At 40.4% G+C, this 19,930-nt stretch overlaps 2 protein-coding genes and 1 pseudogene across 2 annotated transcripts; 1 reads left to right on the top strand and 2 right to left on the bottom strand.

Annotated features, from left to right (window-relative positions):
* The first annotated feature begins 2,773 nt into the window (after nt 1-2,773).
* On the top strand, nt 2,774-3,703 carry LOC133367960 (olfactory receptor 5V1-like). Its single transcript, XM_061592046.1, has one exon. The coding sequence runs from the start codon at nt 2,774-2,776 to the stop codon at nt 3,701-3,703; it is 930 nt and encodes a 309-aa protein (XP_061448030.1).
* Nucleotides 3,704-6,826: 3,123 nt separating this feature from the next.
* On the bottom strand, nt 6,827-7,750 carry LOC133367959 (olfactory receptor 12D1-like; annotated as a pseudogene).
* A 6,621-nt stretch (nt 7,751-14,371) lies between these two features.
* Nucleotides 14,372-15,310, bottom strand: LOC133367958 (olfactory receptor 12D1-like). Its single transcript, XM_061592044.1, has one exon. It carries the CDS (start codon nt 15,308-15,310, stop codon nt 14,372-14,374), a length of 939 nt encoding a protein of 312 aa, XP_061448028.1.
* Nucleotides 15,311-19,930: the final 4,620 nt, after the last annotated feature.

Below are 19,930 nucleotides of genomic sequence, written 5' to 3'. Positions count from 1 at the left end.
GCCAAGGTTCATAGGAGGTGAAGTCCAACAACATCTGGAAAGCCACAGGTTTCCTATCCCTGGTTTAGCCCATCCCAGTAGTGTCTCAAGAACCCCTTTACTTGCCTCCCATGTATGAGCATGGCTGCTATTCATTTTATGGGAAAGAGTTCTGCACTTGGTGCATAAAGCGCTGTTCAGTTTATATTGTTGAATACAAGCTGAATGGGGTAAAGTCCCTATTTCTCATGCAGTACTGTAACTACTGTAAGCCAAAACAAATGAAACCGTTGCATATTGCTTCCCCGTTTAGTCCTGCCATCACTTACTTATCACTTACTTCCCTTTTGTCTGTTTTCCCTGTGTCAAATTTAAGACTGTACACTCCCTGGAGAAAGGACCTCCTCTCTACTACTCTGTAAAGTCCCATGCATACTGAAAGTGTTACATGAATATAATAATAATAATAATAATAATAAATGCAAGCAATGTATTAATCTAAGGCCAAAACGACACATGATGTCAATCGCATCATTAGCCTTTGTGTGTCTGCTGTTGTGGTTTTGTTTTTTTTGTTTTTTTGGGGGGGGGAAGGTATCAAAGAGCAGACCCAATGAAATGAATGAGGCTAAGTTAGTCATTACCATTAACTTCAATGGAAGTACTCTGGACAGGACTAGCACTGAATACCACCCATTTCTTGACTACACACCCCCTTTTCTCCCAGCAGGCATGGGGGGCAATTCAGAGTGAGGCCATGCCAGGGAGCAAAGGGTTTGAGCCCTCTCCCCCATGCTACAGTTTGGATCCAGTTCATCCTCCATTGTACCTATTTACTAGTACTGTGCTGAAGATTTCTTCTCCATTTTTAGACCATTTCAATCAATTAATGATAATAGAAATTGCATTTGAAAAGTATCATATGGGAGCGCAAATTTATGTGAAATTTTCATGGATGGGGTGCAGGATTTTTGTTGTACTTATCTGACCTTCAAGATAGCTGAGGAGTTTTGTGAATTGATTCTACCAATCATTATTTCCAGTAGTCTGCATTCTGCAGCCTTAGTATCTGTGCTTTCTAGCAAGCTCATTGCACCCTTGGTTGTGCATTACTATAACTGTAGAAACCCAGGGAAGCTGTCTACCATGCTCCCGACAGCTGTTCTCTGTTATTTTTTAAAAAATAACAATGTCTTTTCCCTTTTAAAAAAATTTTAAGTTAAAAATTACAAGAAGCCACCCTCTTTGGTTTCCTACATTTTCATTAAAGTCTAGGGGAAAGCATCATAGGTCAACTCCCTCCATGGAGCTTTTTCAGATCAGGAGGCAAGGGAGAAATGTTTAATGGAAAGAACCACTAACATGTAGAGGACCACTAGTTCCCCTGACCTGTCCTAAATATAAACATTTTTTTCTTCCACAAATGCATAACAATTCATTATTTGGCAGTTATCGCTACACAAACAAGGACAGGAGGGAATTGCTAAACATTATGACACTTGTCTCTAATGCATTACCAACCTTGAACCAATAATAAATGGAAAGGGGTCAATACAAGTCCCAAACACCAAGGGCTTGCATTTATAAACAGATCTGGGAAAGGCAGGATATACCGTCCAATGCTATTCTTACCACCATATCATTTCTCATTTATTTAAGAAATGTTTTTCACATGGGGAAGAAACTTTATCTCAGATTATTTGATTAGCTTGCTTGTATATTCCTTTTTGCTCAGGATAGGATATCCAGAAATTTATTCATGGCCAGTCCTGAGCACAGTTGTCCAATGACATGGAAAGAAAGCTTTCTAGTCCACTAGGAATGGGATTTAGGGAACTGGAATCTTTAAAAATTCACTAGAGACTAAATTTTCAGTTTAAAATAGTGATTAGAAAGGCAAAGAGCTATTTAAGCAGTTGTGTGACATTAGACAATTTACTATTACAGAGGAGCATTCCTGTTTTCATCTTTGAAATGCTGGAGGAGATATAATTATTATGTAATTAGAAAGTGCACTTAGATTAATAATTCATTCATTTCCTTTTCCCCACTTGAATAATCAGCACATTCCAGCTCATCTTTAGGAATGGGTTTTGAGGATATATTATGTGTTAAGTAATGAAAGACTTGTTTCATATCAGGAGAACTGACCAAAAACAAATTTCTGTACATGTTTGTGTGTATCTGTTGCTCTAAATGCACTATCTTTGAAATATACTAAGCAAAAATATTAAGAAAATGTGCAGCACCGCCATATAGATGTATCGGAAGCAACACTGGGGTAGAAATCACGTGGAAACAATGACTGCAACTCAGGTAAGTGGGGATAAGTGAACGAATACAGACAATGCAATCTGATATTTATTTATTGAAGAGTATTTCTATATTTCTCTGCACCATACTTGGTAGTTCTTTGCTATGTAGATCCAACACTTCTTTATAAAACTTGTTTGTGAGCAATCCCTTGAGTTCACCCCAAAGTTTTTGACTGAGGAGCTGCAGTCTTGAATGGTGAAACATACAAAATTCAAAGTTGCCCCTCCTCCCAGAGGCTTCCCATCTTTAAGATATACTTAACTGGGAATTTAACTCAGTGGAGATTATTTCTTAGTAATGCACAGGACTTAACTGTGGATTTATCAAGTTAACTGTCTTCCTCCTTTGCAGGATCTCTAAAGCGAAGACTTCTTTTGACATCACAGGATAGTCTTCTTCCATAGTAAGAAATAATCTGATCATCAAATCTTCTCAGTTATTATTAATTCCCTCAGTATGGCCCAAACTATCTGTTGTAATGGAAAATAATAACCAAACTGCTCTGCCAGATTTTATCCTGCTGGGCTTCTCTAGCTTATCTCAAGCACAGCTTGCCCTGTTTGTGGCCTTTGCAACAGCCTATGTAGTAGCTCTTGTGGGTAACATTTCTATCATCACATTGATCAGGCTCTATCGCACACTTCACACTCCTATGTATTTTTTCCTGGTCAACCTCTCCTTATTGGATGTTTGTACCATCACTGCAATTGTTCCTCAGATGTTGAGGAACTTACTCGATGAGAAAAAGTCCATCTCATTCCAAGGCTGCTTAACACAGGCTTGTTTCTTTGTCATCTTCATGGCCACTGAACTGTTATTGCTGGTTGTGATGGCTTTTGACCGCTATGTAGCCATCTGTCACCCTTTGCGCTACACTGTCATCATGAACCAGAAAATCTGCTGTTACCTGGTGATTGGTATATGGTTGCTCAGTATCCTACTTGCAAATGTCCATGTCCTCTCCCTCCTCCGCTTGTCCTTCTGTGGGCCCAATGCCATCAACCACTTCTTTTGTGAGCTACCCCCACTACTTCAGCTCTCTTGCACGGACACGACCTTGAACCAATACCTGATGTTGGTGACAGACCTCTTCTTGGGCTTTGGTTGCTTCCTGCTGACTCTTGTCTCTTATGTCTACATTGCTTCCTCCATCCTGAAGATCCGCTCAGTGCAAGGGAAAAAGAAGGCTTTCTCTACCTGCTCGTCCCATGTGATGGTGGTGACTCTTTTCTACAGTTCACTCATTTACACCTATGTTAGACCTCCATCCATGTACCTGGACATGGACAAATATGTAGCTGTATTGTACACAGTGATCACCCCTGTTCTCAACCCTCTTATCTACAGTCTTAGGAACAAAGAAGTGAAAGAGGCATTCAAGAAGTTTGTAAGGCTAAACAGAGACTAAGATAATCCTCAATTCAGAATTGTAGAATTAGAAAGGATGTCTCTTCTAGCCTGATATGGGAAACACTAGTAGTATTCTGCATAGTGCCACATCATCACTCTTCATGTAAATATTTCATTATTTTGGAGTTAATCACGTGTCCTATATGTTTCTTTTCATCACCTGGATTTGTATGCTGCAATTTCCTTTTAAAAATTGTTTAATGTGAACAATTTCACCATTATATCTATAAACATCCCAAAGAACACTGTGCGGGGGGGGGGGAGGGAGATTGTGATTTGTTAAAAGCAAGTATAAAATAGCCAGATCTGTGTATCACTGTAAATTATCACAGTTCATTTAAGATTATTTTATTTGATTATCAAAATGTATATGGCAAATTTGCTGATACACACAAAATCATCTTGTATGTATATGGCAAATTGTATGTAAATCACAAATTTGTGGATATATGCAAATGTATTTTAAATATGCGTCTTAAATATGCTCCAGTTGCCACATTTATTATCATTATTTTTATTAGAAGAGTTCTATATCTGTTTTCATAACATGTAGCAAAGCAGTGTACAATAATTTAGAACAATAAAATTTAAAGTACATAAAAATAGATACATCATACAGTAGACCAAGAATAAACAACAAAGCATAAGCTTGCTGGTGATCAAGTTGGTATTTATATCCTCCTCCCCTCAAAAAATCTGGGTGTACAAGTAGGGTTATCACATTTCATTTTCATAGCAAACCTGGGAGGTAGTTTAGATCAGCCTCCCCAGTCTGGGGATGTCTAAATGTTTTGGACTACGATTCTAATCATTCCTCCTCATTACATAGGGAGGCTGGGATTGATGGCACCAGGTTGGAGAAGTCTGATCTCAGTGTTATTTGCCTTACCTATGCTCTCATGGTCTTTTCATCAGTGGGGAGAAAAGGCAAGATCATGTGTTTTATTTCGCCTGTATTCTGGACCTTCCTCCTCTTCCACCATGCTGCCCCCCCCCCACAAATGCACCTGGGTTGTGCATCAGATTTTCCACTAAGGTGTACATACATTGGTATTGGCAGCAGAGGCAGCATAGATTGGTTGCCATAGGCAGCAAATAAAGAGCTGACAATACTCTGTACCAGTGAGTACCATCACAAAAATTAGTGCAATATATCAATGTATGTGTATGCAAGACTTTGGAGCATGGGGCTTCCATGGGCAACTGAGTGCTGGATTTGTCATGGAAGGAGAATTGAAGATACAGTTTGAAGTATATTGATTTTGTTGCAACCTGAGCAGGATGGGAGATTCTCGACTAGGAATGCAAATCACCATCAACCCTACTTCTGACCTGCAATATTAACAGTGGACTGTATTGCAGGGTGACTGTAAATTACTCTCTTTCAGCACAGTCCTATAACATACACTACAGCTCAAATGTTGTATACCACTCTCTCAGCTCAACCTGCAATGTAGGGATAAAAACAACAGAAAATGCTGCAGGGTTGTCAAAAATTACCTTCAAGTTTCAGGCCAGTTGCAACCACAACCTGCACTAGAGGTCCAGTACCACTGTTCAACACGTCGACATTGTTATAAACCACTCAAATCCTGACCTAGAGTGTTCAGTATGAGTTACACTGTAGGGATGCCATAAGCCACTCTCTCCCACCCACAACTCCTTACTACCACCAATATAGGGGCAATGAAATACATTTGCTTTGTGTGGTAAAGTGTATGCAAAGGCACCGGGAGAGTAAAGAGACAGTGTAACACACTGTAGGAGGGGCCATCTATGCTCCAAAGGCAGAATGGGAAGAACCTCTTACTGCTGTCTATGTTATTGGCAAGATGGCTGACTGCTGTTAGAGGCTTTAACATTTAAATTCCATTATTAAGCAGCAGTTGTTATTCTTACTGGAAGCCTGAGGATACCTCGGATCCTCTACAACAGCATGGGTGTCCACTGGAATTTCCTTGGGAAGGGGTGAGGATGGCAAAGCAAAACATCAAAAGGGTTTTAATTTCTCAAAAAAAAGAAAAAAGAGAACAGTGCCTGTACATTTTGCCTTATATATCAGGCTCTACAAATTCTGGAAACTTACTCTCTTAATAAGATAAAAATGAAAGCTGGAAATCTGGGAATTATGGTTCATCTGGGGCAGAGTCAACTGCTCACCCCACTCCATGGATGCCCATATACTACACTTCTGCATAGATGAGGTTGGCAAAATAGGGATTGGCACGCACTTCAAAATGTCAAAACAAGAGGGAACATGCAGAATGTGAGCCACAATGTTTCAGAGTGGAGTGCTTCTGTCAGCCATCCATCCCTTCTTTTAGGACCCCCTCCCACTTCATTTCTCAGTCCCCCATCACTACCAACTGACATTCAGCATGCTGTGACCATTGAGCTCATTGGGCTGTTTTGTATCCCAACACCATAGGGTCGCCCCCCCCCAAAAAAATGCTTTTGAAGATCTGCAAACCATAGTGTTCCCTCAAGACTGTTGATGGCTACCTCATGTTTCAAAAATTGTATGCTGTTAGCGAGGAGTCTGGAGTTATATAAAACTGAAGTCTTTATGTACACAATATAAACATGCCTTCTCCTTCCCTGCTTCTCTCCTGCTCTAAGCCCTTGCACTTCCTGGCTGAGGGTGTGTTCCTTTCAATTTTTTCTCGGTGTCACTGACTTTCTCCTCCTGTCTGATTTCTGGACTCTCTCACTTAGTTCCACATATGGACACACACTTCATGTGCATGGTTGAGGCAATTTTGGCAACATAAGGATTGCCACTCACTCCCAAATGTCACAAATAGAGGGAACATGGAGAACCTGAAACAACAAAATGTTTCAGAGTAGAGTGCTTCCATCCAGTATTTCAGCCATGCATTCCCCTCCACCAACAACAATTGAGATAGCAGTCTGCAACCTCTGAGCATGCTCAATCCTCTTTGGGCTTTTTTGTTTGTTTTTGCCCCTCAGCCCCCCCCCCCCAGCTTTTTGTACTTATGCTAACTTTAAGGTTCCTCCAGAAATGGTGATGTCTCCCTCTGGAAACTAGTTGCTGGGAAACAACAGTGGGAGAGGTTTATTGCATTCATGCCCTATTCATTCTCTTCCTAGAAGTATCTGATCAGCCACTATGAAAAGTGAAAATCTTCCTGCCCAGAATCTTTTGAAAAGCAGTTTTGACCTCCTGGTTCCTCAGTGTATAGATAAGTGGGTTCAAAACAGGTGTAACTGCACTATACATTAGAGTTACCATCATGTCTCTTTGAGATGCATTACTCACAGAAGGTGGCATGTAGTTAAACAACAGTGGCATATAGAGCAAAACCACCACCATCGGGTGGGATCCACAGGTTGAGAAGGCTTTCTGCCCACCACTGTGAGATTGCACTTTGAAGAGAAGGAAGGCAATAATGTAGAAGTAGGAGGGGAGTGTGATGATAATAGCACTCTCATGATGATGGAGCTAGTGACAGTACTGAGGAGTATGAGACTGAGGTGAGTATTGCCACAGGCCAGTTTCAGCAACGGCTTGATGTCACATAAAAAGTGCTCAGTGTGGTTTGGCCCACAGAAAGATGAAGATGAAAAAGCCAGTAAGCCAAGTGGCTGCTACAAAGAGCATGCAGCCCTTCTTGCGCATGATGATAGTGTAATGCAAAGGGTTGTGTATTGCAATGTAACAGTCAAACGACATGACTCCAAGAAGAATTGCTTCACTGCTGCCCAAGAAATGGAAAAAGTGGAGCTGGGACATGTAACCACCAAAGGAAAGCATTTGCATCTCTGATAGAAAACCAGCTAGCATCTTGGGAACAGTGACTGTGGAAAAGAAAATGTCAAGGCAGGAAAGGGGCCCAAGAAAAAAGTGCATAGGGTTGTGAAGCTTTGGTTCAGCTACTGTGGTAACCACAGTTGCTCCATTTCCCACTAGGCTGGTCAAATACAACAGCAGAAAGATAGCAAAGACAAAGAGTGTCTGTTGAAGCTCCTGGAGATTGGTCAGGCCCATCAAGATGAATTCAGTAACCTCTGTTTGGTTCTCCATTAATTAAGCAACATCAAGAATGTAAAGTGACTGTGGAGTGTTGGTAAAGTCCTCTACCTGTATCAGAAGGCTTTAGGACAGTTGTTAAGAGGACTTGGGTCCCCCCCCCAAATATGGTGATTTTGTTTTTTAAGTAACTGCTACAAAAGTGAAACAAACTGACTAGTGAAACTTGAATGGGGTGAGACTGGAGAGATGGAGGGATCCTTCATTTTGATTGACAGGCTAGGTTTTAGTAACAGTGAATTATTTTCCAAACATAGTGTTTTCTGGGGAGGAATGTTTGGGTCATGACACTCTCATTCTTCCTAAGTTCAGTTGTAGGGCTTGTCATGTGATTCATTTGTTCCTGTTTATTCTAATCCTTTTCTGTTTTCCAGCAATCAATGCCTGCTTTATTTATTTGTTTTACTTTCATTTGTTTTCTCTTATTTTACATTAGATTTGTGCAAACTTCTGTCAGAGTTCACACATACACACACACTGCTACATGTTGTTTTTTGTTGCCTTTTATTTATTTCCACCTGTTGTTTTTCTCCCAGATATAGTTTGCTTGTTCAGAGTTCCGGCCTCCTCTCATCAGATTTAGGGTACCTGTGATATCATTACATTGCATAATATTTATATTAAAGTTTTCTCCTCTGCTCCCTGTAGATCTCAAACTCTTTTCCCCCACTCAGCAAGGCCTGCTTGTCCCTTAAGTAAAGTGCCCAGTGATGTCGCTCATTGCCAATCCGTTAGTATTAGTATTACCCAAATACCCAGGAAAACCTTACTCTTGCCACCAGCTTTCAGATTAATTGTTCACAAAACACCAAGAAAAGTTAAGTGATTTTTACCCATCAAAAAATTGTAAAGTCTGCCCTTGGCAGAGAACCAGTGTACTGAAATTTGGCGGGCTTCGTCCTCTCAACAGGAGCAGCCATGTCTGTACATTTTATCCAATTCTGATAGAAAATAAAAAGGTAGAGATTCTTCTCTTTTTCCAAACAAAGAAACAACCAAACACTTTAAAGATTCCCTGTACCAAAAATCCCAAAATGGATCTGCCTGCAAGTATGTCAGGCGTAATCCGTTCTGGAGTGGCTCCTTTGACTGCAGGGTTTATCCACTTCTATGAAAAGAAAAATAAATATTTATAGCCATTTTTAGATTTTCTATTTTAATTAATGGGGGGTGGCAGCAGAGCTTTGGATTTAGCAGATCTCAAATAACAAGTCAAATAGGAATAGGAAAAAATTGGGTTGCTTTCCAACACTGCAGATACAGATGTAAGGTGATTCTTGTGGCCAGTGCATACCTCTAGCATCTAGCCAGAAATTTATTTTTTTATCCCTTACTTTTGTTTTAAAAAAGTGTGAAAGTGGCACAACAATGACAAAAAACCTTCTCGAACTTAGATCAGGTCACACAATTTGATTAAGTTTTCCTTCTGAAAAAAAAGTATGCCGGGAGATAGGAAAGAGACAAAATAAATTGGTCAATCAATGGCCTGGGAATGGCTGGTGGACACCAGTGCTGAAATTAAAATGGAGTGCACTTGCTTGGTGTCTAAAGGGGAAACCAGTGGGAAGCTGTTAATGAAAGATTTCCAATGAAGAGTGGGATATAAATATCTAAACACACTGAGCTATCAGCCTTTTATCTACAAATTTTCCATTTGTTGAAACTAGCAATCCCTTCAACATGATCATGAATGCACAATGTTTACAAAGAGCTCAAAGGAGAATTTAAAACTGAGTATCTTCTGCAGCTCAACTAAGTTGCTAACCTATGTCATACCAGGGAGGTTTTGCTGTGCATTTTTCACTGCTAAGAAACACATGTGAAGCACAGAGGAAGGTACTATTCATTCAGCCACAGTAATGCCTGACAGCTGCTTCCAAAGATGGATGATATCCCAGTTGTTTTAATAAAACCTTTCACAATGGAACAAAGACAGTGCTGTATTCATGTTCATCATGGTACCCGCAGAAACAAACTTCAAGGCATGACTCTTTCACAGTCTAGCACATAGGCTAACACATTTTAATAACCAATTCCATAAATAACTAAGCAAAATAGTCTCCTCTTCTCTTCTCAGTGTGCTTCTGTCTTGCTAGTATGACAGAAAATATAGGATGAACTACCCTGCAATCAGGATCTTCTGAAATCCTGACTCAGATCAAAGAATGGCTAGAGATAGCATTGGTTAAGATTAATTTGCACTAACTCAAATCTTTGTATTTTATAATCATGAACACAGTAGGGCCCCACTCATATGGCGGGTTACATTCCGGACCCCTGCTGTAAAGCAAAAACTGCTGTAAAGCGGAACTCATTGAATAGAATGGCGTGCAATGCCCCCATAACCCCGTAAAAGCAGAACAAGTGCCTTATGAGTGGGGCTTTACACTAATTGCATCTAATTGAGACTGCTACATTAGCAAAGCACCTTAAAGTGAAGCGCCATAAAGCGGGGCCCTACTGCATTTTATTTTTCTGTTGTGTTCTTTACTGAGGTTTATGAGATGTAGCTTTCCTCAAAAGCAGACTATAACTTTGAACATGTGAACTTACATGCTGAGAGGAAAGAATGGGGCAAACACAAATCACTTGACTGGTATATATTGTGTTTGCTCAGTCTACAGACAGCTCCTACCTTGATGAGTCCACTTGTCCATTAAGGTATGAATAGAAGTGAATTGAAGATGAGAAGGCTATAAATGGTATGAAAGAAGATGGAAAAAATGGAAATGGACTGCCTTCAAGTCGATCCTGACTTATGGCGACCCTATGCATAGGGTTTTCATGGTAAGCAGCATTCAGAGGGGGTTTACCATTGCCTCCCTCTGAGGCTAGTCCTCCCCAGCTGGCTAGGGCCTGCTCAGCTTCCCACAGCTGCACAAGCCAGCCCCTTCCTTGTCTGCAACTGCCAGCTGGGGGGCAACTGGGCGCCTTGGGACTATTTATTTATTTTAATTTTTATTTCATTCCATTTCTATACCGCCCTTAGCCTATGGCTCTCTGGGCGGTTCACAGCAAGGAATAAAATACAATACAGTAAAATAAAAATCAGGTAAAATCACTAAAAACATACAGCTTGAGCATGCACAATTGGAAAGAACTGCCCATGGCTGCACAGGTGGCAGGACATGTAACCCCTGAGCCACTCACTGTGGGGGTGATCTTTAGCTGTCCCTTGACACCCAGGAGACACAAGCGGAGATTTGAACTCACAGACTCTGGACTTCCAGCCAGGCTCTCCTCCCCACTGTGCTATACCAGCTGTATGAAAGAAGATAAATGCAGTTAAATGGGACTCTGATTGCTGTTTGAACCCTGCATGATTTTGTAAGTGTCAATGGTCTGCAACATGTGCTTAGCATATTAAATGTAGCTGGATGTCATTGGGGAAAACAACTACCATCATTAAGTTAGAGGCTCTTGATCATTCATGTAGGAATTGAATCCAGAAACCTATTGATTATCAGAATACAATGTGAGCTTTTGAGAAAACAATTTGTACAATCATTTAATTCTGCCATGTCACATCTAATGATCAATATTATTTTTTACAGGTGTAGCATGATGAATTTTGACTGTTTTGATGATTTTCTTTTAAAAGGGCCACATTTCAGAGCAGAGATTCTGTTATAGCACTGTGCCAAAAGTTTCTCCTGTGTTCTTTCAAACATTCTCCATCAATTATTGAGAAAAGAAATTGTATCAAGTATCAAAAGGGAGAGAAAAGTCTGTTAAATTGTTATTGGTGGGAATAAGTTGATGCGCTTACCTTACTTTTGAGGTGTCCAAGGGGGGTTGATCACCTTGATCCTAGTTGCAAGGCTGTGAAGAGGTGTCTTTGCTTTTTTGAGCACCCCTGTTTGAATACTCACGACATCACTGGGTATAAGTTTACAACATAGTCCATGAAATAAAAATATGTGACATTTGGATCTCCAAGTTATTAATCAACAATACCAATAGTTTTCAGTGTGTATAAACTAAAATAAATGATATATGGGCTCCTGCTGGGAGTAAGGGCGGGATAGAAATCAAATAATAATAATAATAATAATAATAATAATAATAATAATAATAATAATAATAATAATAATAGATCATTACAGATAAAATCTCGGGGCTCATGATGTAGCCACCATTCACCATATGCACACAGGCACATGTTACCAAATTCTTCCAAGCCACACAGGAAGTGGATTGGACTGTGAAAGACCAACCCAAATTGTGTTTCCATTTTGACAAATTTGTAGGGCAGTACACTATCTCAGAGGAGAGGGGAGGTCTCCTGCTCCCCTGGTGCATTCATTATACCTGCACAATTTCCCTGTTATTTAAAGTGTGATAGAAATATCTGTTGACTATAGATATGCTCTTAAATCACAAGGTTTTTTCCCTATTATAACTTCCCTTATTTCTACTGAATGACCTCAAGAAACACTCCTCTGTATGTACAACTACTGGCAGTACGGCTGCAATATTTTAGATCAACATGGAATGGGCTTCGGATATAAAATATCAATAGAGGAATAACATTTCTACAAATATTTGACACCAATGCTTCTTTCAGATTGCATCAGCAGAGGATCAAAATCCAAACAGATATAGAAATAAATACAGTATATTTGTTACATTACACATTTTCACTCATTGGAGGAACTTGAAATGTTCAGCTTCACTTGCTCTTGATTTTGATTACAGTTTTAGTACCAAGAATTTTATCCAAAGGCAGGGCACTGCTGTAGTCAACTATGAACTGACATGCATTGTCCTACAGAACAATTCAAAGTATTTTTATTTAGTAAGCTCCACTTGGGTTGGATGCGGCTTGCTTCCTGGTATTTAGGATTACAGCCTAATCTGCTTAGCTTTCTCTGTTCCTTGTTATTTATTGGAAAACCACAGAACATGATTTGCTTTCTCCAGCAAGATAGCTCTGAGGACTTTTTCTTCATATCCCTTCTCTTGTCTTTCTGGCTTTTTTTTTTTGTTAGTCACAAAACCAGGACATAGGATAACAGGAAGATGGGCTGAAGACTAGCTTACAGTGTATACCAGCCTTCCCCAACATGGAGCCTGACAGATGTTCATGGACTACAACTCCCATCACTCCCAGAAAGCATGGTCAATGGTCTGAGATAATAGGAGTTGTAGTCCAACAACTTCTGGCAGGCACCGTGTTGGAGAAGGCTGGTGTACACCATTAACTCTTATTGTTTCAATTATTGTGCAAATTTGTATATGTGTTGTTTGACTTGGAGTAAGTCCAAAATTTTGGGCATTGGATGTGCACCCTCAGATAGGAAAGATCATAGTGGAATAAAATGAAGAAACCAGCATCAGGTTCATTGTGACATTCCTCACCAAGGTATTTTCTACAGTTTCAGTTTAGCCACATTTATCAGCTTCAGCATGTTGGTATTTTGCAGTGGCTTTCTTTTACTTCTGCCTGTGTTGGCATAAAGGAGTACATCAATGCACTGGGTATATTCCTTTCCCTCCAGCAGTTATTAATGGTATCCTTTCTTCCCAAACTGATCACTATTTTACTGAGATCTGAACCAACTACTACTATGAAGAGGGAAGGTGAGAAAGTGATATAAGCAAGCTCAAGTTAAGAAATATTGTCAAAAATGTGAAAGAGCAGACCCACAGATATTATCCATCAGATGAAACTGTCTCCATGTTGTAGTTACTCAACAACTCAGTGCATGTTGATGCTGCAGAAAGTAAAAGGATACAGTCAGAATTGGACAGTTGGCTAAATCTGTTCATTGCCTCTGACTGATCCAATATGCATGGTCAGAGTCAGGAAAAAGGGTGACCAAGAGCTAAATCCATTAGAAAAATATTTATTTAAAGGCATCAGCAGAAGACAAGCAAAGACACTGTAATTTAAAACTGTATGAGTGTAATAATATCAAAAAGAAATCAACAGGACAAGATACATGAATAAGGGAAGGGAGAAATAAGGGCATAATATACAAATAATGATTATATGGGAGAAATTCAAGCAAAAACCTTTTAGAAAAATGTGGAGCTAAACAAAAATAAAATTAAGCGAAGAAGAAGAAGAGGCACTAGCACTGGGTGCAGTCCCTTTTTGATCGCCAATGACACCTCAACATTTCTGAATTCTGATTGGTCCTTTTCTCTCACTCAACTTTCTCTCACTAAAAATTCAGATCTGTATTGATAAATGATAAGTCATGGGACAAATGCCTGCAGAAACAGTTTTCAGTTGTTTTAGGGGTTGATGTGATCCTGAGCCTTATTGGGGTAGAGGGAGACCCACAATCACTCAGCACTGCGAGCCACATCTTGTGCCTTCTTCACACTAGTGCATTATTTTAGCTCAACAAAGACCTTATCAGCATTTTTGTTTCTTACAAACTCCAGACAGAAAAAAAGAAATTGTCTTCAGGACAGGCTTTCAAACCTATTTCAGTCATGATCCAGAGTTTCTTGACCAATGTTTTCTTCCATTCCATTTTACAGCTTCTGGGGTGATCACCTTCACCATACATGCAGATTCACACACACCCCAAATTGAGTTGAGTAACAATTTACACCCTGGTACCCTGCAAGAGTCTTCAAGTGACAATTAAATATATTTTTTCATGGTCTTCCAAAGAGGAGTTTCTGTTTTAAAATCTTTTTCAAAGCAGATTTCACCTCTTGATTCCTCAAAGTGTAAATTAGAGGATTTAAAACAGGCGTTACTGCACTGTACAAGACAGAGGTGGCCATGTCTCTTTCAGAAGACCCATTGGCAGAAGCAAGCACATAATTGGAAAGAACTGGGATATAGAAGGCAGCCACAACTGTCAGGTGGGAAGCACAGGTGGAGAAGGCCTTCCAACGGCTCTGCCATGACTGGACTTTGAAGAAGAGGAAGGAGATGATATAGAGGTAGGAGAGAAGAGTGAGAAAGAAGGAACTCAGAGCAATAGAACCAGTGACAATGTTAAGGAGGGTGATGTTGAGGGAAGTGCTACTGCAAGCCAATTTTAGCAGGGGCTTGATGTCACAGAAAAAGTGCTGAACACAATTGGGTCCACAAAACCATAGCTGGGATGTCACCACTGTGTGCATCAGGGCATGAAAGAAACCAGCAGTCCAGGTGGCCATAGCCAGTGCAAGGCAAGCCCATTTGCTCATAATGATGGTGTAACGTAGAGGGTTGCATATGGCCACATAGCGGTCGACTGCCATAACACCAAGAAGCAGAGCCTCACTGCTGCCCAGGAAGTGGAAGAAGTGGAGCTGAGTCAGGCAGCCAATAAAAGAAATAGTGTTGTGGCCCCTGAGGAAATCGCTCAACATTCGTGGCACAGTAACTGTAGAGTAGCATATGTCCAGGCATGAGAGATTTCCCAGAAAAAAATACATGGGGGTGTGGAGCTGTGGTTCAGCCAGGACTACTGCCAAAATGGCCCCATTCCCCAGCAAACATGCTATGTACAGCAGCAGGAAAAGTGTGAAAAGAATACGTTGCTGTCTGGGGTTATTTGTCAAACCCAAGAGGATGAACTCATGCAGAGTCTGGTTCTCCATCTCTGTGCAGCTCAAAAAAGGAAAATGAAAGCTTGGTCAGTAGTTCCATAATGAAATGGAACACATAATGGTAATAGAGATAAAACACCACCAATTCCTATGTGACCCTTTAGAGTTAACACCCCTTTACCCAAAATAAATGAATAGCGGATCATACATGAATCTTGTTTGCATATATATATATATGCATCTGTGTTGGAATTGCTTTTTAATATGTTTTTTTTAAAAAAATAGTATGTTTTAAACCTTTTTTAAAGATGTTTTTAAAACTTTTAAAATGTTTTTAAAGTTGTTTTGTTTTAATGCATTTTAAGGTCTGTTTTTATGATGTTTTAAAGCTTTATTAGTTTTTTTGTTTGCCACCCTGGGCTCCTGCTGGGAGGACGGGTGGGATATAAATTATTATTATTATTATTATTATTATTATTATTATTATTATTATTATTTATACCCTGCCCTTTTTCCAAACTGGAACTCAAGGCGGCTTCCAGATAAAAATAAGTAAATATCATTAAGAACCTATAAACATATAAAACCTATAAACATATAAAATCAGCATTAAAACAGGATTAAACTATTAAGATGTTAAAACCAATTAGATATACACTTAAAATACTGCAACCCAGTTTAGGAGCATACAAGTAAAACAATAACATGCAGCATCCTCTTCAGTCACTACCCTTAAAACCTTCAGTTCCAAAGGCCTGCCGGAAGAAAAAAGTCTTTAGCTGTTGGCAGAAGGACTGCACAGAGGAGGCCATTCTTGCCTCCCTAGGGAGGGAGTTCCAGAGCCTAGGGGCAGCCACTGAAAAGGCCCTATCAAATAATAAATAATAAATAAATATTTGTCTATCTATCTGTGTGTGTGTGTGTGTGTGTGTGTGTGTGTGTGTGTGTGTGTGTGTAAACAGCTTAGAGAGTTTTCTTTACAATCAAGTGTTATATAACGTTTGTTAAATAAAATGAATAAATATACTATTAGTTTGGTTTCTTCTTATGGTACACATATAAGCATGTGTCTGCTCTGTGCACACAATTAATTAAAGGAGGAGCAAGGCTAATACTTGTAGGCATCCAAACTTGACATGCCATTCATGTATGGTATTGTTGAATTGTAATATTTGCTAGGGGTATGCATCGGCTCTGTGTTTATCCTAAATTAAGAGGTGAATAAGGATGTTTGGGTGAGGTTTCCACATTCTTGAATCAGACTGCATTGTTAACAAGGTGTCTTGAGTTGCTGAGACTCTCTGTGGACTTGGTTACCCCAAATTCACTTATTTTTAAAATGCCCACTGCATTTTTTTTAAAAAAAAAACCAAGACAAACTGACTAGCGAAAAACCCTGAGCTCAAGTGGAAAGGGTGTGGAGAGGTGGCAGATACATGGCAGTATCTTTAATTTTGATGACATATCTAGGGTTTCATCATATTGAATTATTTTCCCAGGGGACTGCAATCATAGTGATTTGGGAAAGGAATGTTGGAGTAAATATTTAAAAACTACAGGCCTGTTTACATGCCAATAAAGTGTGCATCTGGCACAAAATGCAGATCCTTTTAATTTGGACTGTTTACTTGACATACATTTTACCCAACCCGCATGCATACTACTGCTTTTGCCTTTAACTCCGGATTAAATGGATGAGATAAAAACCAGCATTTGCTTTTAAAATCCGCTTCTGCTCCTACCGTGTATTACCTTTAAAGCACCTTTTTTTGGCTGCACAGTTTCTTTGGCATTAGATCGCCCCTTTTCGCCACCCCTTTAACTGTCCCTGGGCGTCACTTTGTTTCTGGCCCTTGATGAAGCAACTTCCGGTTGCTCTCGCCTTCAGTCAAGCTCCAAGAGAGAGAGAGAAGGCAGGGCTTCCATTAGTGCAGAACAGTCAGATCGAAGACCTCATTACAGGGAAGATCAACCTGCAAAGTCCAGGCTCTGAAAGCAGGCGCTGGACTTTTGTGAGCCAAGAGGCGCTGCAACACGAACACAGGCACACAGGCACACATGCGCCCGCACGTCTGCATGTGCTGGATGCCTCTGCCAATTTCTCTGGGTCCTGCCTGCCTGAGCTTCCTCCTTCCCCCGCCCCCTGTGATCTGCTCTCTCCTCCTGAGCTCTGAAGACCGAGAGGAAAAAAAAAGTGGACTGCAGGCTTGCTCAGACTGGCTCCTTTACCACCCGCCTCCGTTTCCTGGAGTGGGGGTGAGAGCTGGGGCGAAAATGTGCACGTGTGTCTTTGTGCTTGCATTTTGGGGGATCCTGGAGCCCTAGGCTGCATGCCTTCCTTTCTCCCACTTTCTCCTACTTCCCTGCAACACATTTCCTCCCCCATGTGTGTGTGTGGAGGACCTCTTCAGCCTCTTTTGAATAAACTAGAAGAGCCTCTAGCCTCTGCTGCAGAGGATTGCATTGTACGACTGCAATCGCCATGCACACTTTGGCAAAGAGCCCCATTCAGCATTTCTGAATTAATATGCTTCGTATGCTATCATTGCTGGACTTTTCCAAGTTCTCATTGCTCATGTAAACTGCTCCTGTCCAGGGGCATCACAACTAGGGTGCAGAGGGTGCGGACCGCACCCGGGTGAAACCCTGAGGGGGGTGACACCCAGAGCCACCCCGCCCCCCATCGTTGCCCAGCAAGGCTGCACCCTCCTCGGAGGCGGGCGGGCGAGATCAGGAGCAGCATCAGCGGGGCGAGGGAGGCATGCCGGCATTACCAGGCCTTCTCCGGCTGGGTGCCCCTCCGGCGCACGCCCTCCCAGGGGCATGGACGGGGGTGGCTGGCTTACAGGCCCAGCCACCTTGTCCATGCCCCTGGGAGGGCATGCACTGGAGGTCCGCACTCCCCCCCGCACTCCTGCTAGTGACGCCGCTGCTCCTGTCTGAAGTTGTTGGGCAACAAAACAAAACAAAATAAGAAACCCTATTGGGGCCAGTGTCTGTGATTTTCTCGCAAGATAATTTTGTGCAGGGTGGGAGCGATTCCCTTTCTTTCAAGTGCCTATTCCTTCATTTAGGGAAACACTGCCCCTTCTCCACAGTTAACATTGTAATGTGTGGACGCGGCAACAAGGAAACGCTGATAGCAATAAACGCACACGTGTGTGAATGCTACAAAGAAAAACAGCCAATTTATTTGTAGAGAGGGCGGAAGTATGTAAACTGTCAAAATCAATCCCAATGGAAAAAGCAGCATGTTTAAAGTGGATCTTGGGTCCCATGTAAACAAGCCCTACATTTATTTCCCATGTGGATCAATGTTTTTGCATATGCAAATCAATGGAGATGTCACTCTCTCCCAGGAAGAAAAGACTGTATCCTATAAAAACCTTTATGGAGGGCAGAAGCCCATCTATCTATCTATCTATCTATCTATCTATCTATCTATCTATCTATCTATCTATCTATCTATCTATCTATCTATCTATCTATCTATCTATCTATCTATCTATCTATCTATCTATCTATCTATCTATCTATCTATCTATCTATCTAATCTATCTATCTATCATCTGTCTGTCTGTCTGTCAGAAAGTACCCTTCACAAAAATGGGGGGGGGCTTAATCCAGTCTGGGGAGGCTCCTATAGCTGCAAATTTCATCCATTTCTGTAACAAAGGGAAGTTATAACTTTTTTAGGTTCCTGTACAGAGAATGGTGAAAAGTCTAGAGCTTCATTTTTAATAGTTCTATTTAGATCCTGAACAACATTTCAAATTGGGAACACACAGAGTGGCTCTGAAACACATAAAATTGCTTCCCAATGCTACAGATACAGATGCAAGTTGAATCTTTGGCCAGGACACACCCATAGTATTTACAATAGAATAATATTTTTGTTCAAAAAATGCTATAGGATCTAACGTAGGAATCCAAAACAGGATGAAAATTAGGGAGTAGTGGGACAGATGAAAAAGTGACAACTATATTGTTGATTGTGGAACTGAAGTGAAATTCTTTGAACAATTGTGTTCATCATCTCTTTAGTGGGGAAAAATTAGTAAAATCAGGGATGATGATCTTCAGCAAAATAAATTATGTGTTGTTTACACATATACTGTATGTCAAGCTGCCCTTTTATCAGATTTCCCTATAGTTATGCAAACATGATCAGATAAAACCAAATGAATGACAGAGATAAATGTTATCACTTGCTAATTTCTGTTAATCAAGTTGCTTCTACCATAGACAATGTTTTAGCAGAAAAGTGGAAATGCAGTTTCTACAGTTCATACCTGGAGGTGTGGTATTCTTTGAGACAAGATATGTAAAACAAATCCACAGATCCAGAGTGAGGCAGGAACTAGAGTTTTTCACTGCTCATGTATAAGTCGGAGAATAAGCTGCAGTTTCTGTATTTCTTTTGAGAAGAGTCATATAACACAACAGCCTAATTAGAAATCCTTCAATGTTCATAAGGGAGAAATTATTTTGAGGTGATTTGAACCTGGGGATATAAACAACCTGGGAATGTAAATAGTATTTTGTTCCTTTAAAAATATAAATGATTAATTGAATCTTTAGGGAGGTAAATCATTATTCACTAATAAGCAAAAAAACCTTGCAGTTTAAGAATCTACCTATAGCCAACAGATATTTCTATCAAACTTTAAA

This window comes from Rhineura floridana, chromosome 11, assembly GCF_030035675.1.
Source record: "Rhineura floridana isolate rRhiFlo1 chromosome 11, rRhiFlo1.hap2, whole genome shotgun sequence".
Taxonomy (NCBI): domain Eukaryota; kingdom Metazoa; phylum Chordata; class Lepidosauria; order Squamata; family Rhineuridae; genus Rhineura; species Rhineura floridana.
This window is presented reverse-complemented; position numbering and strand designations above follow the sequence as displayed.

Coding starts and splice junctions, on each gene's coding strand:
- LOC133367960 (XM_061592046.1), top strand. CDS start 2,774: ATGGAAAATAATAACCAAACTGCTCTGCCAGATTTTATCCTGCTGGGC.
- LOC133367958 (XM_061592044.1), bottom strand. CDS start 15,310: ATGGAGAACCAGACTCTGCATGAGTTCATCCTCTTGGGTTTGACAAAT.